The sequence below is a fragment of the Suncus etruscus genome, chromosome 17 (genome assembly GCF_024139225.1).
Source record: "Suncus etruscus isolate mSunEtr1 chromosome 17, mSunEtr1.pri.cur, whole genome shotgun sequence".
Taxonomy (NCBI): Eukaryota; Metazoa; Chordata; class Mammalia; order Eulipotyphla; family Soricidae; genus Suncus; species Suncus etruscus.
Genome location: NC_064864.1, coordinates 42,199,924 through 42,224,434, shown reverse-complemented (window position 1 = coordinate 42,224,434; position 24,511 = coordinate 42,199,924). Strand labels below are relative to the sequence as shown.

The window sequence follows — 24,511 nt, the reverse complement described above, 5'->3', positions numbered from 1 at the left end:
GGGAGGGTCCAGGATGACCTTTAGCCTTGGGTGGGTGACCAACTCTGCATCTACTGCAGTCATGGACTCAGGCCCAGTCCCCTACATCAGCCACTGGTCCCCCCCCTACCCTCATCACATGCTTGACAGGTGGCCGTAGAAGCTCCAGTGGATTGGGGGTACCTATACTTTGGGGGTGCAGGTTTCTTCTCTAAGGGCCCAGACACTTCTGTCATTGGCCCCTTTCTGGTTTCCTGTATCCCAAGGCTACATGCCCATGGGTACCTCATTGCCTTCCCTTGTGCTCTCCTTCGGCCTGCCCTGTTCCCTGCCCTCAGCCAGCAGGCTCCCCCCCCCCATTGGTAAGAAAGGATACCCCCTCCCGGGAGAATACTACTACCCTGTGTGCTAAGGTGCCCAAGTGAAGGTTGCAGAGGTCCTGAGAGTTCCCCAGAGCCTCCTCCCCATGACTCTGCAACCCTGTCTGTAGTGAGGGAGTCCTAGGACTACTGTAGTGTGAGGGGGCCCTGCTGGAGCTGTGAGCCTGAGAGGACCCCCAGAATAGCTCAGTGGTCATTCTACTGGACCTGCAGTGGTCACTCCCACCCAGGGTGGAGCCTGCGAGCAGCCAACTCTGGACCATGGCCCCTGGACTTAGAACTGTCCCAGGGCTCTTGAGCCTGCCTACTGTAGCCCAGCCCCTTCCTGCTCCCCACTCTTCGCTCTGCTTGGCTGCTTAGATAACCCAGAGCAGGGAATCCCCTGGTCTTGACCACCACAGGGATGGCGGCAAGTGGCCGGGGCCTCTGCAGGGCCCTGGGTGCTCCCCTCTGCCCCGTGGGAAGATTTGCCCACTCGGAAGCAAGGGCCCATCTGAAGCCCAAGTATGACGCTGTGGTGATCGGAGCAGGTAAAGCACTGAGCCGCAGAGGGCTGGGCCTCCACAGCCCCCACTATGCAGCTCCTGGGGGGTTGGGTCACTGGGTGGTGGGCAGGCTCCAGGGTGCTGTCTGGGGTCCTGGGCAGGTGCTCATGGCCTCTAGTCTCCATCTTCCCCTCTGGGACAACTTGACCGGGGAGGTCTCGGGAGCTGGTTTTCTGTGGATCTTTTGCAAGTCAACCAGTGGCTGTCACATTCTTGGAAGACATGGGGTCTGGGAAGGAAGAACAAAGGGGCCAATGGACCCAACAAGCCAAGAAGTGCCCCCACTCCCCACCATCACTTCAACAATGGCCAGGGCGACATGCTCCATAAAGGGTGATAGGAAGAGGATATGAGACCCCATGCCAAGACCCCCTTCTTGTGTGTCTGGGGGGCTGCGGTGGGGAGTAGATATGGATAGCGGAGACAGCACTAGATTCCTCATGCTCCCAAAGCCAGGTGTGAGTTTCCTGCAGCTTTTCCAAGGGCCTTGTAGAGAGGCTGGGGGCGGGGGACCTTATTCTTAGAGCAGCCCTGGGAGATGTTATTTCACTTCTGTGCATGCTCAGAGCAGCTACATGCTGGTGAATGTTTAAACAGTCGGCACTGCAGGGGTAAAATGTGAGTGTGAAACTGCAGGAGGCTCTTACAAATAGCGAAGCTGAAGAGCAGAGCATGTAATTTTGCAGTATAGATAGATGTGTGTGTGTGTGTGTGTGCATACATATAGACTAAAAGGCAGGGCTCAATGGACCCTCACTGAATATCTATTATTGTTATCAAATCAGCAATAGTAAGTGGTTGCAACTGACCAGCAATACTAGTTCTGAAACTCCCCTCACTGTTGGGTTGACGTTCATTCTAGAGGGGGCCAGAGGAGGCCCTAAAGGCCCTAAAAGGGCACATAACTTGTGATTGCAAAGCCCCTGCCACTGGGAAGCCCCCTGCTCCCCAACATAATAAAGGAGTAGAGTATGTTTTATACTTTATATGTATATATATATATGAATATATAAATATATATTTTATATATTTATATTATATATATACTTTATATTCTGGGGAGCCTCCTGCGAGATGAGCCTGGGAGTCTCTTGATAAAATTAGCTGAGGGACACACCTCACAGGTCATCCCCAGACCCTGCACTTGGTGACCAGGGTGCTGAGGCTTAAAGGTGACATCCAGAGGTCACCACGTCTCCCTCATACCAGTGGCCTCTTAGAGCCCTTTCTGTCCTCACTGCAGGGACCCTACATTCAGGGCTTCTCTCAAATGTCTGACCAGCAGGAGGATCTTGAGGATCAGCTGAACATGCCGCTGAAGCCCCTTCAGTAGGGCAGGGTGGGGGAACCACAAGACTCGGGGTCCCTCAGGTTCCTAAAAAAAAGATGGTACAGAAGGAATAGAAGATGCCTTTGCTATGTGAAGTCTGTTTATATCTAGACTTGCACCAAGTAGTCACACCTCCTGGAAACCTTAATTAGTTTATAGGATTTACAATCTGCGTGGACTCAAGGGCAGACAGTGTGCAGACAGGGTTCGGGGTCAGTGCTCACATCTGCTCCCAGTGATTCTGCGACACACTAAGCCTCTTTCCAAGTCCCTGGCTGTTTTGCAGATGGAGCTGGAGGCTCAGGGTAACTGAAATACCTGTCTCTCCTCCCCCAAGGGGGAAAAAAAAAACTCTAGGCAGAATCTTTAATCGTGTGTGTGTGTGTGTGTGTGTGTGTGTGTGTGTGTGTGTGTGTGTGTGTGTGAGGACAGTTATAATCCGATCATGAGACCCATTCAGCATGGCTCCAAAACTTTTTTTTAATCAGAATTCTCCAAAATAATAATAGCATGCTAGTCAGCTTTTATAATTGAAATACAGGACCAGAACAATAGGTAGGATGCTTGCCTTGCTTGAAGCCAACCCAAGTTCAATATCTGGCATCACATGTGGCCCGCTGAGTCCCACCAGAAATGATCCCTGAGCACAGAGCCAGGAATAAGCCCTGAGCACTGCCAGGTGGGTTCCAAACAAAGAAATATAAAAAATCGGGGCCAGAGCAATGGTGCAGCAGTAGAGCATTTGCCTTTTATGCGGCTGATTTAAGACAAACTGCGGTTCGATCCCCCAGCATCCCATATGGTCCCCCAAGCCAGGAGCAATTTCTGAGCACGTAACCAGGAGTAACCCCTAAGTAACACCGGGTGTACTCCCCACCAAAAAAAAAAATAAAAATAAATAAAAATATAAATAAATAGACCCTTACCTGCCTACCACAAACCTACTGTAATTTAATGACATTCTGGCTTCCATGAGGTAATTAGATGTGGGGTTCGAACTGTTACAGTATAGAATGGGGTTGACTTCCTGGGGCCAGAGACCAAAGTAGCTACGGACTACTGTGAAGGACTACTGTAAAGGACTACTGTGAGGACTTCCTTAGGGATGAGAGGCCAAAGGCTCAGCTTGTTCAGCCCAGTGTGAGCAAGCCTTGATGTGGGTCTCCAGGCCCCACCCAGGTAGTGGCTGCAGCTCTTTGTCCTGGCAGCAGAAATGGGTGGGGCTCAATCTGAGGACCCAACTCTGCTCCGGAGGGTCCTGTGAGCCCTGAACTGCTGAGTGAGGCCCTTCATGAGCACTGCCTGCAGCCTCCACAGACACTGAGGAGGGGTCTGAGGCCTGAAGTCTCAGGGCTTCATCACACTGACTCAAGCCCAGCAGGGGGTCCTCAATCCTCTTTACTGGAGTGGGCAGCTCCCCTTATGTAACTTCAGAATGCAACTTTCGATATAAGAGAATCTGTGGTGACAGGCCGCCTTGCCTCCTCCCAAGCCTCTTCCCCCTGATGCACAGAGAAGCTGAATTCACTTCCTTTTCTCTACCTCTTCCTGCCCTATCCGGGACACTGGGTCTTGTCCAAACAAACCAGGTAGAACAAACCTGGCTCTCAGAGGCTCACATCATATCTTGAGTGCCTGCTGGGTCACTCTAGGGTGCTGGGCTCACCCCCTTCCCTGCTGTCTCCAGCCTAGTGAGGTCTGGTGAGTGTTTCCTCTCACTGTGGCACCCCCAGGAAGTTCACAAGGGGACACTTGGGCAGCTCTAGGCTCCTGCTGGCCCCTCCCTCCAGCCAGGAGCTGAAGGCTGTGTCTGTGATCCAGCAGGTCTTTTTCTAGTTCCTCACAGATACAGAGCTAGAGACTGTCCCCACATCTAGCTGTAGGGGGTCGGTCCCCAAGTTTCTGCTGCCTCAGGCTCTTCAGGGGCTAGGCTGAGGGGTGTCTGCTGCTGACCAGCTGTGCCTTCCTCCCTTTCTTTCTCATTGCAGGTCACAACGGGCTGGTAGCGGTGAGTCCCCATTGCTGAGCTTCACAACCTGGCCCCCAAGGAGACTGGGGGTGGGCATGAGGAGGTCATGGAGGATAGGAGTGGGAGAAACAGGATGGGAAGTGGCAGGGTGAGGTGTGGACCCTCTTCTGCAGCCTGACCTTGTGACCTTGAGAAGGTGGGAAGCTTTCAGAGGGAGGTGATGATGTGTTTAATGGGAGACTGCTGGGCCAGGTAACAATGGTGGAGCTGGTGAGGCAGCCCTAAGGTCATATCTGAACCTAGAGAGGAGGACCCAGTGTGATGGAGGGTGGCCAGCCATACTGCAAACAGAGGCATCCCTCTGAGAAAACAACAGCTGTGGAGTATCAGTATGAAGGACTTAGACCTCAGGTCTTAAACTGCATGACTGCCAAGCTTGTTTGTTTTCCCAACAATCACTGGACCAATCCAGCATTCATGACACTGATCTTGAGTGGGATCCTATAGCAGGTATGGCTGCCTTGCATGCAGCTGATGCTAGTTTAATTCCTGGCATCATATATGATCAGTCTCTTGAGCCACATGAGGACCAGGTGTGACCCCAAAACAAAACAACCAAAATCGTTTTAAAAAAAGATAAAAACAACAACTAATAAAATTAAGCGGAGGGCCACTGACCCAGGTTCAAATCCCTGACATGCCATATGGTCCTTGAGCATCACTAAGGATGGCATCCCAAAGTAAAAGACATTGATCTTTAATAGAAAGTATCATTCATGTACAAATCAATATACCAATATACATATCAAATATACTTAGAAGCAGACACTGGTATAAACAGTTATACCAATATTTTTACTATATGCATGCATTTTTATATTAATATAAACATTATTTACAGTACATAACTTAGATAAACACATGTAAGATGTCACACAGCAGCATGTAAGCATGGTTCATCTCCCAGCTTCACCCCATTCTAGGAAGACAGGCCAGCAGACTGAGCAGGCTCTGCTCTTCGGACTCTGACCTAGGAAACCTTGTTCATAGGTAGGCTGAATCCTGGAGGCTCCTGAGCCCATCTAGTTACTGACCTGCAGCTGAAGCACCCCTGATAGGTCACCCACAGCTTGGGGGGGGGCAGTTCTTGGCATGAGCAATGGGTTGTCTTAGGAAGGAGGTGACAGAGTAACCTAACATAGAACTCAGACTCTGGGTGGAAATTGGGGGGAGACACTGAGGAAGTGGTCTCTCGGGTGTAGCCACCAAAGAGCATCGAGCTGGACCTGGGTGCAAATGAGAGCCAGGCTGAGAAGAAGCAGCAGTAAGAAAGTAGCCAGCTCTTTCTCTCACTTCCTTCCTGGTCTGAGATGGGATGAGGCTTTTTCTCAGCTCCCCTGTGGGCAAGGTAGCTCTTTGCCCTTCCTCACCAGGAGGGATAAAACCTGAGCCAGACCAGTGGGCTCAGTGTACCACACTGTCCATCAGTTACATGAACCTGAAGCCAGGGAACCTCACTAAGCTCTTCAACTGAAATGGGCAGCACCCATAGCCTGCATTTGGGGCTGGCAGACTAGGTGAGATACTGGATCTCAGCCTCTGCCTTAGCAGTTGCCCAGTGAACTGTGGTAGGGGCTCTCCATCAGTGTCCATGGCTATAGGGGCCACTCCCAATAATCTTCTGGCTCAATGTGTAGGCTGATAGGTCACAAGCCTAGTAGTGCTGGGAGCCACTAGAGCCACCCCCAGAGGTGCTGGTGGGCCTCATGATGCCAGGGATCACCTTCGGGACCTTTAAAGGCAGCATGTGCTCCAGCCAAGTGAGTATTTTATTTCTGACGGTATTGCAGCACAAGAGATTGAGCCCAGCGTCTCATACCCATGTGAGCTCTGGCCAAGCGAACTCTAATGCCTGACCTCTGAGCTATACTGTGGTCTACCCTGTGATTACCCTGTGGTCCCCTCCCTAGAGGGAGAGCTGGGAATGAGGGTGCAAGCAGAGTTCTTTAGGTGTCTCAGGACCAGTGTCCTAATATTTATTGATGTGGCTGAAGAACACACAATGGAAACCCAGTGTTCCTGATTCCTAGGGCAAAACTGTGCTCCCATTACTGCTCCATCTGCTGAGCACAAGCTGCCTGTAAGGACTAGAGCAAATCCTTCTTAGGCCCAGCTCAGAGCGAAGCATTGGTATCATCAGCTGCATGCCTAGGAGGAAACCCAGGGTAGATGGATTAGGGTTATCGTCTGTGCACCACATGTGGGCCCCCCCAGCACTGCCAGGCATCAGCCCAAAGCACAGAGCCAGGCTTAGACCCTGAGTACCATCAGGTGTGGCCCCCAAGCAAAAACAAAGGCCCACAGAGAAATGTGAGAGCAGGAGGAGCCTGCATGCCTGTGTCAGCCAACCCTGTCTCGATTCAATCCCGTGTGCCCGCAGGCAGCATACCTGCAGAAATTGGGCATCAGCACTGTCGTGTTCGAGCGACGTCATGTGATCGGGGGTGCGGCTGTCACTGAGGAGATCATCCCAGGTAAGCCCGAGAGATAGTGGAGGGGAAAGGTAGTGGAGGGGGCACTCACTCTGGATGAGTGCGGTGACTTCACTGGACTGTTTCAGGGTTCAAGTTCTCCCGAGCTTCCTACCTGCTCAGCCTGCTGCGACCTCGGATCTACAAGGACCTGGAACTGAAGGTGGAGACCCAAGCCCCTCTCCCCTGTTATGTGGCTCAGCAGCCCAGGAATCGCTCCTCCATGTCCAGTGTGTCTGTCCCTAGAGTCTTGCTACAGCCCCTGAAGGAGGGGCTCAACCCACCCCCCACCCCCATCTGCTCTAGAAATAAGACCCCTTCACCAGTGAGCTCTGCCCCACTCAGGAGACATACCATATTCCTCTGTACTGCAAGCCTGGCTGTCTCTGTGTAAGCACAGGTGCTACCTCTGTCTGTTGCCCCTACCCTTGTCCCTGCCTCAGCTTCTGTCCTGCCCAGCTGCCCCGACCCCTACCCCATCCTTGCCCCTGTACCCTCTGTCTCTGCCTGGAGCCTCAGGGCTGCCCTAGCTGCATCAGGACAATAGCCACAATTTTGACTTATTAAACATCCATCCTTCTCCTGTTCTTGGCAACCTGCACAGGAAGCTGGACCCAGGGCCCTCCCTGCCCCTCCCTCACTCAGCTCTTTCAGGGGCTCAGAGCTCTGGGTGTGTTCCTCCTATCAGCTTCAGTGGAATCCCACCCTTGGAGGTTCCCTTCACCTTCCCCAGCCCTATTTCCTCTCTCATAGACCCAACCACCTCACTCCTGAGGCTTCTAAGCATGTCTGCTTGGGCCCACACCACCTACCACTGGGTCTCCGGCCTTGGGTGCAAGAAGCAGCACAGCCCTTAGCTCCAGGTGGGAGGTTAGAATTCAGCAAGATGCTGATGCCTAGCAGGGCTGTGCAGCTACTCCCATTGACCATGCGCGTAGGCCACCGAGCTACCCAACTCCAAAAGCCACAAAAGAAATGATTCTGGGAGCTCCTCAGACAATGAGAGAGGAGAGAAAGTCTGTTCCCACAGTGGAGTTTAGCTAAAGCCTGGGAACTCCCTAACCATCAATCCAGAGCATTTGAGAAATGTAATGCATGGAGGCGTGTGTGTGTGTGTGTGTGTGTGTGTGTGTGTGTTTGTGCGTGCGCATGCGTGTGTGTGTGTCTGTGCACGTCTGAGTGTGTGTGTGTGTGTGTGTGTGTGTGTGTGTGTGTGTGTGTTGAGGGATCTTGTAGGAGGTCCTTCTTTGGAAAATATTCTTTATGAAAACTAAGAGTCACAGAAAAGAAATTCTCGTATAATTATTCTTTCCCCCATTTTGGTTTTTTGGTCACACACCTGTCAGTGCTTAATGGGTTACTCCTAATTCTGTGCTCATGGATCACTATTGGTAGGCTCAATAACCATATGCGTTCTGGATACTGAACCCAGGTCAGCCATATGCAAGGCACTGTCCTTTGCACTATTGCTGATGATTATTTTTATATGTGGAAAGTTGTTCCTCTGAAGATGCTATTTATCAAGTGCTCTTTCCCTAGAAGCTCCCGGGTGAGATGTGTGCATGGTCTTAGATCCAGGGCTTCATGATAGTCATAAGGAAATTGTCCTGCTGTTTGTGCACACAGCTGCTCTGTTTCCAGGATGGAGACCCCCCATTCCCAAGGACAGATGGATCTAGGGCAACTCAAAGAAGGTGACTCCATTAATAATCTTTTCTAAAATAGTTAGGATTTTATAAAGTATTACTATTACTATTATTTTTGTGTGGACCCATTTCCAACTATGCTGGGGCAATTCTCAGCTTTGTGCTCCTCGCCATCCCCACTCTCAGGATTCACTGGAGCTGAGGGTTGAACTTGCCTCCTGCAGGCAAAACACATAGTTCAGCCTATTGTGCTATGGCCAGAGCCAGGGACATTTATTTGGATCAGTGACAGGTCTCGACTAAAGGACTTAAGGTGACTTACTGCTTTGTCAGTTGGTTTTCACCTGACTGATTCTTTTGTGGAGGAAAAGAGGTTCAAAGGCAACCTGGTTGGTTCTCAGGTATCTCTCACCCTGGTTCTGGAGCCCCAATGGCTGCCCCAGGTACCCTAACACCCTGTCCAACCCCACACATTGCCTGCACTTTGCCATTTTAGTAAATGGGGGTGACAGTCATGAGTTTCCTGCAGCTCCAGCCAGGGTCTGAGATCTCATGCCTAGGGTTGAGGGTTCCCCAAGTCTTTCAGAACCTCATCTTCCTCTTCTGTAAGATGGAATCAGAACCTACCATTGTGGCAGTTAATTTTTGCTAATTATTTGCACAACTATTAATTATTATAGCTGGCAATTATTAAAGCTTAACCTGATACCTGGTAAGTGGTCAATAATTGTCAGCCCCTATTACTGCTTCCACTAAGCAGCTGAGAAAACTGAGGCCCCAGAATACAGTGCCACCTTCTTTGGCCTGCCTTCCCAGACTCTTGGGCTGGACCTGGTTATTGAATCATTTTTTCAGTGAATCTCCAAGAACCTGTTCAGTTTCCAAGTACCTGTTGGGCCCAGGAGAGGCTATAGGGTGAACAAGGAAACAGGGCCTGTGCTTAGTAAAAAAAACTTCAGGCAAAGGCAAATGCTAGTGAAGGGGAAAATCTAAAGTGATCAGAAAATCCTTTATGCAAAGGAAACACAAACTGATGTTCACATGGCAGAAAGTCACTCTTCCTGACAAGGCTCCTGGGGGAGGTAAATGGAGGTGCACAGGAGAAGGGAAGGTTGTGGGGCAGAACAGAGAGCAGGGGTGCAGCTGATGGTCTGAGGAGGGGGAGCAGGAGCTGACAGAGACAGGCTTATGCTGGTTCCCTAAAGGCCTGGTTCTGTCTTGAGCTCAGGGGAAAAATAATAGAAAGGCTGAGTCAGGAAGTGGAGTGATGGGGATTGTGGTTTTCCCACTGGTCAGTATACACAGCCATGGTAATAGGTCACAGACCAGTGAGGCAGCTGTGGCCTTTGTTCAGAAGGTGGTACCCTGGGCTAGGAGGCAGCAGTGAAAAAAGCAGGATTGGTGAGTCTTGGCAAGAGATGGGTTACAAGGAGCTCCAGAGGCCTCCGGGAAAAGGAAAACCTGCAAAGGAAAACCAAGCTGGGCATCAGCCCCTCAGTTGAGAAGCAAAGGAATTGCCCAAGCTCAGTGTTTGAATCTCCCATCTCTGTCTCACATTTTAGTATTAGACTCCTTTATCTCCATATTAGAACCCCCATCTCAGTGTCAAAAGACTCAGGAGGACTTCCAGCTCTGCCCCAGCTCCAGCCCCTGCCTGTGTGGACTTGCCTAACCAAATTGTCCAACCCAAGGCTTCCTGCCATGTCTGGGTAGGGAGACTTCAGCTGTAATCATTGAAGAACACTTTGATTTCCTTGAACTTCAGCAGACACATCTCATTACTGTGTTGCTCCTTGTCTGCAATGAAGGTTCGCTTATTCTACCTTCCTGATATTTGTTGATGTCTCAGTGCTGAGCCTACAGCACAAATAAGACCATGTCCCTGGCCTCATAGAGCTACTTTCTACAAAGTGTGTAAACAGGCAGGATATGATTCATACCCCATAACAATAAAGCAGAGGGATTGGGAGGAGGGAGGCCATGCTAGTAAGGCAACACCTTAGCAGAGAAAGTGGACCAGTGCCTGGAAAAAGAAGACTTTGGTGGTTAAATCCCCCAAGTTGACTGTGTTAAATACAAACCGCTACTTGGCTTGTCAGTAATGCCTCAATTGAGTGGTTGAAGAAAGAAAGGGTAAGTGCCAGAGAAATAGCACAACGGTAGGGGCCTTTGTCTTGCACAGAGTCGACCCAAGGTTTGATCCCTGGCATGCCATACAGCCTCAGAACCTGCCAGGAGTAATTTCTGTGCAGAGCCAGGAATAACCCCTGTGCACTTCCAGGTGTGGCCCCAAAACAAACAAACAAACAAACAACAAAAAATAAAAAAGAAAGAAAGGAGTGGTCTCTGATGAAGAGTGAGCCCTTCTTGTGAATGGAGTACAGGCTCCTTTGGGCTCTCTGTACCTTCTTTGAAGACCTGAATGTGCACTTGGAAAGTTCTGTGTGCTAATCAAATATTTGTATATCAAATCATTTTAAATGCACCAAGGGGATCTCTATTTAAAATGGAGTAAATGAAGCTACTAAAGTAAATATAATATTTTAATGTGAATAATTTATCTACCTTGTAAGTATGGATTTTTAAATAACCATCTCTTGGACATCTTTTGAATATTCATTATTTATTTCTGCAGTAGGGGCACTTACAAACTAGTGATGAGAGCCAGGGATTTGGAGACACAGATATTTGGCTTTAAAACCATATCCTCCTTCAATGTGAATATGGATAGCTTGCTTCATGTTTCTGAACTTCTGTTGTTACGTTTTCACAATAAGGATGATATTCATATTGAGTTGTTATGAAGTATTCAGGCAAAACCTTAGTACACTCACTAGCACAAGGAAACATGGTATATAATATGGCATCATTATGGCGAGATAAGGTGTGTGGCATGGTTTGGCACAGTATGATATGATGGGATATGATCTGGAGTGATGTGGTATTGATGTATTATAGTACGGTGTGATGTAGCATGCTATGTAGTATGGTATGTAGTGTAGTGTGATATGATGTGTGTTGTGGTGTAGTGTTGTATGCTATGATACAGTAAAAGTGTGGTGTCTATAGTATGGCATAGCAGTACAGTGTGCTATTATATGACATGGTATAGTCTAGTATGCTGTATGGTATTGTATGGTGTGTGTATTGTATTGGTGTGTTGTATAGTGTGTAATGGTGTGGTGTGGTTTAGAGTGATTTGGTATGGTGTTATGTGGTATAGCCTGGTATGATATATATGTGCTATAATGTAGTGTTGTGTGGTGTGGTATACACTGTGTGTGATGGGTATGGTGTGACAAATGATGTGGTATGGCATGGCATGCACTGGTATGATTGTCATAGGGTTTATGAACAAGAGATATTTTTATATTTACATTAACAAATCTAAACCAGGGTTACCTGCCTTGAATGAACCTGAATGGAGGAACCCAAACGGTCACAAGCACTGATAAGGGTCAATAGCAAAGGCCACCATTTAAACGTACCTTATGCCATCTGTGTTCTCCAGAAACATGGGCTGAAAATTTATCTTCGAGACTTCTATTCTTTCACCCCCATTCTGGAAGAAGACAAAGGCAGCAAGGTTCCTCGGTCCCTCCTGCTGGGCACAGACATGGCAGAAAATCAGCGGCAGATCGCCCAGTTCTCTCAGAAGGATGCCCAGGTAGGGAGAGCAGCATCCACACGCCCACACTTCTCTCTTGTCATCCTGGATGGGGGTCATGGAAGGAAAGTGGCTCCTTTGGAATTGTCTTAGAATGTCTTAGAATGCCATGGATCCCTGGGCAGTCACTGCCTGCCTGAGAAAGGGCCCACTCTGTGCTAAGCTTTGATGTCAGCACTGGGAAGATGATGGAGGACAGGGATTACAGTTTGTGGGCACTGGAGTCCCTCAACCATGTGCACTCAATGAGGTCACAATCTGGGAATGCCACAAGAAAGTCACTGAATCATGTGCATGCCTGTGCCCTCTTTATTTTTTCCCAAGAGAATTGCATGTGACTATCAATATTAACACACATAAAGAACAAAAAGAAAGATGAAAGGAGAATCAGTGACATGGATGGAGAAGGAATTTAGGGTGAACAAGTTTAACAGCCTCGGTTGTCTGGAACACAACTATAACACACACATGTGGGGGCAGGTCTAGGGCAGGAGGCTCAATCTCCAGTGGAGAAAGCCCTTTCTCTCCTTGGTATTGTATTGTCAAGCACTTACTGGGGAGCTTCATGTCATTGAGACACTGAATACTGTAATAGGTCTGGGATGAATAGGTTTGCAGACATGGAAAGGTGTTTTGAATGGCCTTTGTTGTTTGCTTGTTTGGTACCAAGCCTCCATATAAACTAAAGGCTTCATTCCACCACTCCTATCTCTATGGAGATAGGTTCATAGGAGGAACCTATGTTAGTGCCATTATGTGTGTTGCGTTGCTTTCAGTCATGTGAGTCTAGTGTTAGGTAAAACCAGGAGCCTGTAGACACCCAGCTGACCTCACTGCCCAGCAGTTTTCCACCCTACCTGAAAACAGTCTCACCTGGGAACAGCCTTTTAAACTGCTTCTCGAAGGTTTATTTGGGGCAGCAGGTGGAGGACAATTAACTCTATCCTCACCTCAAAATTTCAAATGTACTAGTGAATATCCAAGACAGGGGCTGTCTCTGGGCCTCAGGCCAGTCATGACATGACCTTGCATGCCAGGAATCAGAGGAACTAGAGGCAGTCACAGGTACGGTGGAAGGTAAGGATAATTCTGGTCTTATCATCATGCCAGACCTTTAACCTGGCTAGGCCTGGAGATGCCTTTGAACTCCATCATGCTCCATCATGCTCCAACACCAGACTTTTCTCTATGCAACACTCAGTCAATTCTATGAAGATGTATATGGTACATATAAAGATATGAACACACAGATGAAGAAACGTTCTATGAAGTGCTCTGGGCTAAGAAATAAAGGCAGGGCCTTAGGTGTATGGGATACATCCTTTATCCAGTGCTCCAGTGAGTGAAGGAAGATGGGGGGCTGTAACCCACCTATCAGAAAAGATTCTGTTGTGGATGTTTGTGGGGGAGGGATGCAGGCTCCTGCTCCTACAGAGGCCATAGGACACTGACAGGCAAGGAAAGAGCAGGCAGCAGAGGCTGGAGACATAGTATGGGGCAAATGTCTGCTGCATTGTATGTAGCTAACCCCATTTTATTCCCAATACCACATGGTCCAGGAGTGACCCCTGCACAATGTCCCCCATTCCCTAAATAAAGAGCAGTTGGTGCATGACCAAAACAGGGGCAAAGGTCTTGCTTTCACCTGTAATATGTGGCAAATCGGGGCAGAACCTTAGTGGCCTTCTAGCCAGTCTCCAAACCTTCACCCTGGGATCCTTGCTATTTCCCTATGGCTGTCCAGCAGTGCTGGACTCTCTGTCGTGAGAGGCTCCAGTTTCTCCCCATCTCCTGATGCTTTATAGAGTTAGACTGGAAGCAACACCTGAACACCACCAGGGCTAGACTGAGATACAATAGATAGAATAGACCATGCAGAGTGCTATGGAAAGCAGAGTGTGGGGAAGAGGGCATGAATCAGTGGTCCTCAAACTATGGCCCGCGGGCCACATATTGTATTTGTATCTGTTTTGTTTCTTCATTGCAAAATAAGATGTATGCAGTGTGCATAAGAATTCGTTCATAAGTTTTGTTTTTACTATAGTCAGACCCTCAAATGGTCTGAGGGACAGTGAACTGGCCCCCTGTTTAAAAAGTTTGAGGACCCCTGTATCCTAGATTGGATTCTAGGCAACAAGAGGCCTTGATTCATGCTGTTACAGTACTTCCCGGCCTATGAAGACTTCATGCATCGCTTGGCATTGGCTATGGACCCTCTGCTAGACTCACCCCCTGTGGACCTGGAGGCCTTTCAGCGTGGCTCCATCCTGCAAAGACTCAAGTCCCTATCTACTCTCCAACCCCTGCTACGGGCAGGTAGGTTTGCATCCAAGGGTTCAGAGGAACTTTCAGAGACAGAATCTAGAAAAAAGAGTTCATGTCCACCAATGATGCGCTTTCCTGGGCAGATATTGGCAGCTGCCATCAATATTAGCCAATAACAGGCTGACGTTACTTGCAGCCTTTTCTAGAGAGGACTTCTTGACCTTTCTCTAACCCAGCCCCTCTCTGCCTAAGAGAACTTCATGTGACCCCTGGTATATTAAAAATAGATTTATAAATCAAACATTTGCTTATAATAATACATTTTAGAGCCAAGTTTTCATGATCCCTCATAGCTATATGATCCCTACATGGGGCTGCAGCCCACAGTTTATCATCAGGCTCTAGGCTGTCCCCACCAGTTTCTATATCCCATAAAATATGGACTCCCATGGCTACAGACATGTATGGTTAACTAAGAAATAAGAAATGAGGACATGAAATAAGGACCTCAACATGGGTCAGGGTTGATTATTTAATGCACATTCATGAAGAACCATGTTGGACTCATTATTTGGGACCTGCTGTATACAACTTCAGGGTCATAACAAATGTTGCATTGAGATCTGCCTGGTGTGTCAGCTTGGCCTACTGGGGTTCAGCTGATCTGCTCCTTTGACTTGATAGGCTGGAGCTGGTCAGCTGGGGGGTCTCTGGTCCCCAGACTCCCCACTTTACTCCTAGAAGCAGCAGGCTGGTCCAGATAGGTCCTTCTTACATCAGTGTCAAAAATACAAAGAGAGACCAAAGCAATAGCACAGCGGTAGGGCATTTGGCTTGCACGTGGCCAACCCAGGATGGACCCAGGTTCTATCCCCAGCATCCCATATGGTCCCCTGAGCCTATCAGGAGTGATTTCTGAGCACAGAGCCAGGAGTAACCTCTGAGCACTACCAGGTGTGGCATACACACACACACACACACACACACACACAAAGAACATGTGATTGTGTGAATTCCACTGCCAAGCCCTCATCCCCCCCTCCCCGAACATCTACAAGCACACACCCCATTGACCAAGGCAATAGAACCCCATTCTCCTGGCTGAGCCCAGACTCGAGAAGCAGGACAGTAGTCATGCCTGCTATACAAAAGCCCTCAACTGAGTGTGTGAGGACAGAGAGAAGAGTCGCTAAGTTCTGCTCCAGCTGTTTCCTTCAGATACCCAAGCCAGAAAAGGCCACACAACAGTCATTTATGGGAGCAACACTACCACACAACTCCGTGTGCTCGATCCTCAATGACACCCTGGCAGTAGTTGGGAGTGATCTCGAAGCCCCTCAGGCCTAGCTCTCAGCTTCTCACAGAGATGGTCTAAAAGTGAGTTGAAATGAATTTGCCAACTATACACCTCCTGGGGTACTGATTTCTCAGAGTTCAAATGTATCTACCATTTGGCTGCAAAATGAGGGGGTAATGTATAAGCCATGGTTTCCCCCAAAGTAACTCCAACATCTGAAACATATTCAGTGCCTGTGAGCTGATAGTTTTTAACCGTAGCTCTTGCAGATAGAAGCTTGCAAGCATCACTCAATTTCCTGAGTGTCTCTCTTGGCCGATGCCTAATGGTTCTCTTTCAGGCCGCATCCTGGGAGCCCAGCTGCCCCAGTACTACCAAGTCCTCACAGCTCCAATTACCAAGGTGAGGGGTTCCCCAACCTCAAGCCGAACATCATAGATAGATGTACCCCTGCCTCTCAGCCTCTACCCCTCTCCTAGCTGCTCTGCTGTCCCAGGTGCTGGATCAGTGGTTTGAGTCTGAGCCTCTCAAAGCAACTCTGGCTACAGATGCAGTGATCGGAGCCATGTTGAGCCCTCACACCCCCGGCAGTGGGTGAGTGGAGGGTTCTGTTGGGTTGGTGGGAGAGGAATGTCTCCCCACTGTCATGGCTGCACTCACCTGTGAGCCTGGCAGAACCCAGAGTTTCAAACCCTCAGACCTTCACGGCATGTCTGAGAGCCAGGTGCAGGAAATGGTCCTCTCTCCCAGCCATAGCTGAGGTCCAGCCCAGTGTCTGCTCCCTGCTCAGGACAGCTTCTTCCTTAGCTATGTTCCCACCCACCCCCACTGCACTATCTCACCACTCATATCTTCTCCCCACTCTCTCCTCTCAGTTCCTCCTATCACTCCCTTTTCCTTAGAGGCCCCATGCCCAACTTCCTCCCCAGAGATCCCTTCCTCTGACTACAGGATATGTAGCATCCAAGCACCCTTCAGGGATGCCTCTTTTCTCACCCTTTGCCTTTGGGTGTGGAGCAAGGACCATTATGAGAGTATAAGCCTTGAGGGGCCAGTCAGGCACTGAGGGGTTTTATAATCTGACTATGTGGGTCCCTGTAAGAAGCAGGTATGTGTGCATGCACTATATGCATGTCTCTGTGTACAAGCATATGTACACATAAGCATGTATGTCAATATGCATGTATGCATACATATATGTGTGTCAAGCATGTGTGTGGAAGTCAAAGGATGTTGCCAAGTGCTGGACCATTTCAATGTACTAGAAGATGCAGCTGGAAGCTGTCAGTGTAGCTTTTCTCTAAGGGAGAGAACACCCCAGTTGAAGTAGGTTTTTAGTACTGGGGAAGACGGTCCCCTAAGGCCCCAGGCCCATGGAAAAGGTGGGGGCATTGGCAATAGGTACTTCTCCTTGGGCAAATGTGTTCATCAACTAGCCAATTTGGGGTCTCTCATTCTTTTCTCTGTGGGTCTCCCAGAGGCTTCGCCCTGCCCTATCTCTGAAAAGGGTCTTTGAGCCATTTGTTTTCTCCCTTTAAGGGAGGCTCTGCTAGCATAGAAGGGTGGTGTGGGAGAAGGCAGATACACGAGGAGAACTCAGTTGCAGTGTCTGAGGGGCTGGGGGCAGGAATGGGGCATGGGCAGCTCTTTGGGTGATGAGAACACATCCTTCCAAAATGAAGGCTGAGGGGAAGGAATAGGGAGTGGGGGAGTAGGTGGTAATGGGGGAATAGGTGGGGAGAGAAGGGGTTCAGGTTGATGCCCAGGTGTCCACTGGAAAGGGAAGGTGTCCTCACTGGAGAAGATTTAGGCAGAAACAGGTTGTGGAGATGGAGAGAGGGAATGGATGGATCTAAAATGCCCATCTATAAAGCCCATCTATAAAGGGAATAGATCTGAGATACCATCTAGAAAGTATCCATTAAGAGATGTGGCCAACTTTATAAGCAGCTGGAGCTGAGAGAGAGAAAGAGAGAAAGATGGGAGTGGCTGTTGCTGTAGCACGGTGGGTCCCCAAGTTCTGTACAGACATGTGGCACAGGATGTCACTGCGTATATAAGGCATAGAAGGGCTCTCCAAGGGCCAATGGCTGAGCTAGAGGAAAAGGGCAGGAGAGAGGCTGCAGACATCAGGTGGGAAGAAGTGTTGGACCAGGAAGCCTGGGCATAGGAAATGCCTCTCCAGTCTCAATTCTGCTGATTCCTCTCCAGGTATGTGCTGCTACATCATGTGATGGGGGGCCTGGAGGGGGTGCCAGGGGCCTGGGGCTATGTCCAGGGTGGTATGGGCGCCCTCTCGGATGCCATCGCCAAGTCAGCCACAGCTTATGGAGCAAGTATCTTCACTAATAAGGTGAATGTTCCCTCTTCCTGTACCCCAGTGATTTGAAGGATGCTAGGAGAAACTAGTTCCAGACATGGGAGTCCCTGTTTGTACTAAGAGACATAGAGGAGCTCAGTAGTGGTTAATAGTTGGGTGGCTTCCAGCCAGGGCCTATGTCCTCTGACCATGGAGTGCCCCAGCTGTCACCCAGCTTCAGGCTGAGCCACGGAGGGTGGGCTGAGGCCTCACAAGGAGCTACAAACTTAGAGGTGGTGACCACACTCTGAAGGTGCAACCTGGGTTTGCCCTTTGGGTGTCTCTGGAATGTCCTATGGAATGTCCACTCCAGACAGTGGCCACAGTGCAGGTGGACAGTGGCGGACGCACATGTGGAGTCGTGCTGCAAGATGGCACGGAGGTGAGGAGCAAGGTGGTCCTGTCCAATGCCTCACCACAGACCACCTTCCTGGAGCTGACACCCCAGGTGAGACTGGGGCTGGGGTCAGATAACTACCAAGACAGAGATGAAAATGAGGGAGCAAGGACTAGCAGGTGCAAGTGAGGAAACCAAGTCTGATCCCTTCCCTGCTGGGCAGGCAGCAAACAGGGAGAATAGTCTCAAGAGGGGAGAGTAGCCCAGGTGAGGGAGCCTCCATCGTAGCCTTGGCAGAGCCAGAGCCAAAGCCAAAACCCAGATCTGATTTTCAGCCCAAAACATATTCTCTGGCTTTCCTGCTACTCTGATGGAACCTTCTAACCAAGTTTCAGTGGGGCTCATTCCAGTCTGTGCCAGTGCCCTATGACCCCTGCCCAATGACCACACAACATCCATACATCCAACATAGCACCCAGAGCTGCAGAAGTCGGTTGTTCTTGACTGAGTCCCACTTCCCTGAGATCCCACATGCATCTTTGAGGTGCTGTGGGTATGTTCATGGGATCCGGCCAGCCCTGACTGGTGTGGATGGTGGCTGCTGTGGTCCTGGTTTCTGCTGGGATGACTCAGCTTGGCTCCAAGTCTCCATTAACCTCCATCACAATGATTCAGGCATGGTCTCAGATCTGGCAGAGGAGAGAAGCGAACTCCAACAGGACAGCTGTCAAGTTTCTCTTCCTGCCCTGTTGGCTAGCTGTGGTCTCTTGCATTTACTGCCTTACAAGGTCCAGCACAGTCACATGGAAGTGAAGATTCACAACTGACTATACTTTTCCTGTCCTATAACACAAGACAATCATATGTGTGGGCAACAGTCCATAACCACTTGCAGTGTTTCCCCAGGAGACAAAGCCACTCTTTCTGAGCACAGTAATATGTTTAGGAGGGGGTTTGGCTGGGTTTTGGATACTGGAGGAATTTTCCAAAGAGAAGCCAGAATGAGCAGAGGAAGAAGGCAGATTCCCCACATCCTATGAATCCCAGGCAGCCTTAGAACTGGCTGGAAACTTTTCCTTCTAGTCTTGGCTTCCAGAGGACTTTGTGGAGAGCATCTCCCAGCTGGACACAAAGTCACCGGTCACCAAGATCAATGGTAAGCTGTGGATCACAGAGCTCTCTTGTGTGACATGAGCTGGGGGTGGCATCCTCCATGGGGGGCACATAGACCAATTAGGCCCTAACTCCTCTCCTGGGTTCTCAGTGGCTGTCAATAGACTGCCTGATTTCCTGGCAGCCCCCAATGCTGCTAGTGGCCAGCCACTGCCTCACCACCAGTGCTCCATCCACCTGAATTGTGAGGACACACTCCTCCTCCACCAGGCGTTTGAGGATGCGGAGGAAGGCTACCCTTCTCGCAGGTGGGTGCATCTGGTAAGAGACAGTTTAGTGGAGACCAGGTTTGCGGGCTTGGACCACTTTGCCTGGTAAACATCTCATTCTGAAAAGGTATTGCAAGTGAGATGCCTGTAGCAGACCCTTTCAAGGCCTTTGATGATGACCATGCTTGAAGGGGAGAGAATAAATGAGCTCCTGCGGCAACTTTATCCAGAAAGAACATTCCTGCTTCTGCCCCAGAAGCTCATTCTATTGTGGGAGCTGTACTGGTGGCCTTTCTGGATCTACTATCCATGGGAGGCCTGATCAAAATCTTTGCCCAGCAGCAGCTGCTTGGTCCCTCATTCAGGCTGTTCCACAGCACGTGGAGGACTGGGGATGCTAGCAAGAGTACAGGGTGAGGGGTGGAAGAGGGAGGGTGGACACAGGCCATACATTGAGGACAGGGTGGCAAGCAGGGTTGAGGGCAAGAGAGCAAGCATCTCAGGAGAGATCTACATGGCCGAATAATACCTCAGGAACCAGCCACCACTTTTCAGAGTTCATTGGCCTGGCTGAGTCTCATCTCCTCCTGGCCTTCATCTGACCACGACCACTTCCCTCGGGCCTCTTTGAGCTTCAGACCTGATCCGCCCTCCCTGCTATGTTACAGGCCCATGATTGAGCTCTGCATCCCTTCCTCGCTGGATCCCACCTTGGCTCCTCCCGGTTGCCATGTTGTCTCCCTTTTCACTCAGTACACACCCTACACTCTGGCAGGAGGCAAGGCCTGGGACGAACAGGAGAAAAAAGCATATGCGGACAAAGGTAAAGAGAGAGAGTCGGGTGTCTGGAGTGGCAGCCAGGGATGTGGCCTGACTTGTCTTATTGCCTCTATTCAGGGTGAGCAGGACCCATGTAGGGGGTGTGAGGGAAGAGAGTCTATGTCAGCCCCAGCCCAGTAAATGGCAGGGAGATCAGGCAGAGATGAGAAAGAACAGTTCTTTCTGCCCTCACAGTGTTCACAGCCCCTGGCGGCTTAAAAGTGTGAGAGATACCAGGTGAGACAAAAGCTGTGATCCCACAATCAGTGCTTGCCAATGGATTTTTTTTTTTTATTTTGGCCCACATCTCACAGTGCTGAGGGCAGTACTCATGGTTCTATGCTCCATGATAACACCTAGAAGTGCTCATCCTATGTGGTGCCAGAAACCAAGCCCAGGATGTGCAAGGTAGATGCCTCTCCCATCCCCCTGGACTATTGTTTCAATTCCAGAAGGGACATGTAGAGCTGGGTTTTAAAGGATGAAATGGAATTGATGAGGCAATAAAGGGCATTTCAAGCTAAGGAACAAATTTAAATCAAACAATGAGGCATAGAAAGTTTGTTAGACCAGGTGAGACAAGGAAGTTTGTATCTTGGGTTGGAATGAGGAAGAAGGCAAGTGGGGCTCCTCTAGCCAGAGACATGGAGATTTTTCAGGGAATGATTTGCCTGTGTATGGTCTGTTTTTGTTTTGTTTTGCTTTGCTTTGTTTTTGTTATTGAGATAGATTTTGCTTATGCCTATTTTAAGTGAATAGTTTAATGGGGTTGTAGTAGATTTATCAAGTTGTACAACTCTGATGCCGCTTCTTCCCCCAACATCATCTGTCCCCTTGCTATCGGGTGCCCAGTGTTTGACTGCATCGAGGCCTATGCCCCCGGCTTCAAGAGCACTGTGGTGGGCAGAGACATCCTCACCCCTCCTGACTTGAAGAGAATCTTTGGGCTTCCTGGAGGGGTGAGTATATATAAACCCAGGGGTCTCTTGTCACAATCTTCTCTCTGCACCCTCACTTTTTTGCAAGTGCTCTGGGTTTTATCTATCCTTCTCTACCCAAAATATATATACCAAAAGTAAAACTAACAAACAAAAAATCAGGTTCTCTTACTTATGAAAGAAAGAGGTAGTTCTCTCTACCATTTCAAATTCTATAAAATTTCATTAATGCCACACTAGTTATTGGTTATTATTTAATTAATTAGTAATTATTAATTAATGCCTCATTAATTAATGTCCCAGTTCCACATGTTCTGAAGATGTTCCTGTCATTCCTTCTTCTCCCAAAGGCTTCTGAGCAAGTTCAGTCCCATCCCAGGACATGTACTTATTCTTCCCATCCCTAAGTGTTCCCAGAGGAAGGAGCTTTTTGGGTGCAGAGAGGAAGTCCAGTGGAGATATTCCTGGACTGACAACTGGGTCTTGTCTCCCCAGAACATATTCCACTCTGCCATGACCTTGGACCAGCTCTATTTCACCCGCCCAGTGCCCATGCACTCCAATTACCGCTGCCCTCTCCCGGGCCTGTACCTCTGCGGAAGTGGGGCCCATCCTGGTGAGTGAGCTGGGATCCCACTCCTGGGGGGATGCCTGAAGCCTGAAACTTTCAGAGAGCAGCCAGCACAGACAGCACACCTATGATTGAGGCCTCAGCCCAGATGAAAATTGTCCCCTTCCCAGTTTCAGAACTCTCAGTATCTTTCTGTGGGCATCCCTGTGGCCTCTGCCCCTGTCACAGTCCTTCTCAGGGGACCTGGGCCAATGAGGGAGGCAGCCCTCCACATTTTAGTTTTGGGTCCAGGGAGTCATGTCCCTAAATCCTTCACTCACTCACATTTTAGCACTGGTTCAGTGCCTACATATTAAGATACTATCAGGGTTGTGGTGGGACACCTGGCAATGCTCAAGGATTACTCCTTGAGGGATCAGGAGTACTGGAGATAAACCAGATCAAACAGTGCCATGAAGAGGGTGTGGTATTAATCAGACTCTGCCTGTCCATAAAGGCCCCTCCTATTTTCCTCCTTCCTTCCTTCCTTCCTTCCTTCCTTCCTTCCTTCCTTCCTTCCTTCCTTCCTTCCTTCCTTCCTTCCTTCCTTCCTTCCTTCCTTCCTCCTTCCCTTCCTCCCTTCCTTCTTTCCTCCTTCCCTCCTTCCTCCCTTCCCCCTCCTTTCCTCCTTCCCTTCCTCCCTTCCTTCTTTCCTCCTTCCCTCCTTCCTCCCTTCCCCCTCCTTTCCTCCTTCCCCCCTCCTTTCCTCCTTTCTCCTTCCCTTCATCCCTCCCCTCCCTCCCTTCCTTCTTGCCTTTGTTCCTTTCTCCCTTCCTCCCTTTCTCCCTCTCTCCCTTTCTCCCTCCCTCCCTCCTTCCTTTTTCCTTCCTCCCTCCCTTCCTCCCCCTTTCCTTCCTTCTATCCCCCCTTCTTTCCTTTATTTCTTTTCTCCTTTTTTCCTCCCTCTTTCTTTTCCTTTTCCCTTCCTCCCTCAAGTCCTTCCTGTCTTACTTTTTTCTTCCCTCCCTCCATCCTTTTTCTTCTTTCTTTCTTTTGAACACACACGCATCTCTCTCTCATTCACGTATTAGAGCCTTGTCACATAGCACATGGACTCTTACTGGTAGAGGAAACCTGCTTGGCCTGTGCCCTAAGCCTTCCCCAGAACACAGATGCAGTGCTGGAAGGCAGGAAGGAAGCCCAGATTGGTTTCACTGTAGTCCCAGGACCCTAGTTCCACCTTTCCTGCACCTCCTGCACTTGATTGCTCGTGGGGGGTGAAGCTGGGATTGAAGGAAGCTTTGTTCACTGGGCAATTCTCTTCAAGGAGGAGGTGTCATGGGAGCTGCTGGACGCAATGCAGCCCATGTGGTCATCCAGGACCTTAAGAGCCTGAGCTAACTGTGACCCCAGGAGAATCTTCTCTTGAGTTTCGACTTCCCCTTTGGCTTGAGACAGACATGCTTTCCAGGCTCAGCACTGTTTTAGAAGAATCAAACAAGTGACATTTAGAACTCATTAACCTTGCACCCATAAGCTCATGGATAAATGAGTGCTGTTTTATTAAAAAGATTGTTTCATGTAGATTGCCTGCATGTTTTCTGTTTTAGGGGAATAAATAATATGTAATAATGATACAATTACACATGATGCTGTATTAATAGGTGGGCACGTTGTCTGAGATGTGTATAGCAGCCTCACATCACCTCTAAAAAGTCTGTCAGACCAATACAAAGATTTTTGCACAATCCCCTTCCAGCTGGGCTTACCACCAGATCACTGGAGGGCTTCCTTTGTTTGGCCCATGTACCACTGTCACAAACCTAAAAAACAAACAAAGTAAGAACCAGAGACCTCCAAAGTCACTCACAGGGTCATGGATCTGAATATTTGGACTTTCAGAAGTGCCAAAGGGAGACAAAGAGTCATCAAAGGTGATTCAGAGTGGACTCAGCTGAAGGCCTCAGGGAGTCCACATTGCTGATTCTAGACTTCTACCTCTACTTTTCATCAGCTGTGCTTGTTGCATTACCAAACCCTTTCAATACATGACTGTACTGCTCTAAAGCAAGTTGGGTTGTCACAGGTGGTTAGAAGATTCAGACACAGGTTCTATGCTAATGTAACCCTCCAGTGTCCTCTCCAGGTCCAGCATCCAAGAGAACAGTCCAGAATAGCCCATCAGCAGAGGAGACAGAAACTTAACTGGACTTGTCTCCATACCTTTCCCCTGGGACAGATGTCTGAGATAGATGTCTTTATACAGATGACAATACACCCACCTCCTTACTTAATCTTGCTAGCCTTGATTTCTCATATCAAAGGACTTGTCTTAAAGATCCAGGAAGACTATAGATCATATTTCAATCTTGTGTCGTGAATGCAATGACTATTCATTGTTCAGTGTGTAGTGGTCTTGTTGTTTATATTTTAGTGAAAATGCTAATGTGACTTTTGGATTCTGCAGTAGGTAGTCTTGTCCACATTCTTCCTTTTCACCTAGTAGTCAGGCTATAG

The 24,511-nt window shown here is 49.1% G+C and overlaps 1 protein-coding gene across 1 annotated transcript; it reads left to right on the top strand.

Annotated features, from left to right (window-relative positions):
• The first annotated feature begins 638 nt into the window (after positions 1–638).
• PYROXD2 (pyridine nucleotide-disulphide oxidoreductase domain 2) lies at positions 639–23,395 on the top strand. The gene is made up of 16 exons (XM_049790410.1): positions 639–889; positions 4,223–4,242; positions 6,644–6,737; positions 6,824–6,897; positions 11,892–12,047; positions 14,210–14,363; positions 15,950–16,011; positions 16,106–16,203; positions 17,821–17,962; positions 18,282–18,416; positions 19,389–19,461; positions 19,570–19,726; positions 20,356–20,510; positions 21,359–21,465; positions 21,940–22,060; positions 23,322–23,395. The coding sequence occupies exons 1-16, from the start codon at positions 763–765 to the stop codon at positions 23,393–23,395; spliced, it is 1,749 nt and encodes a 582-aa protein (XP_049646367.1). The 5' UTR covers positions 639–762.
• Positions 23,396–24,511: the final 1,116 nt, after the last annotated feature.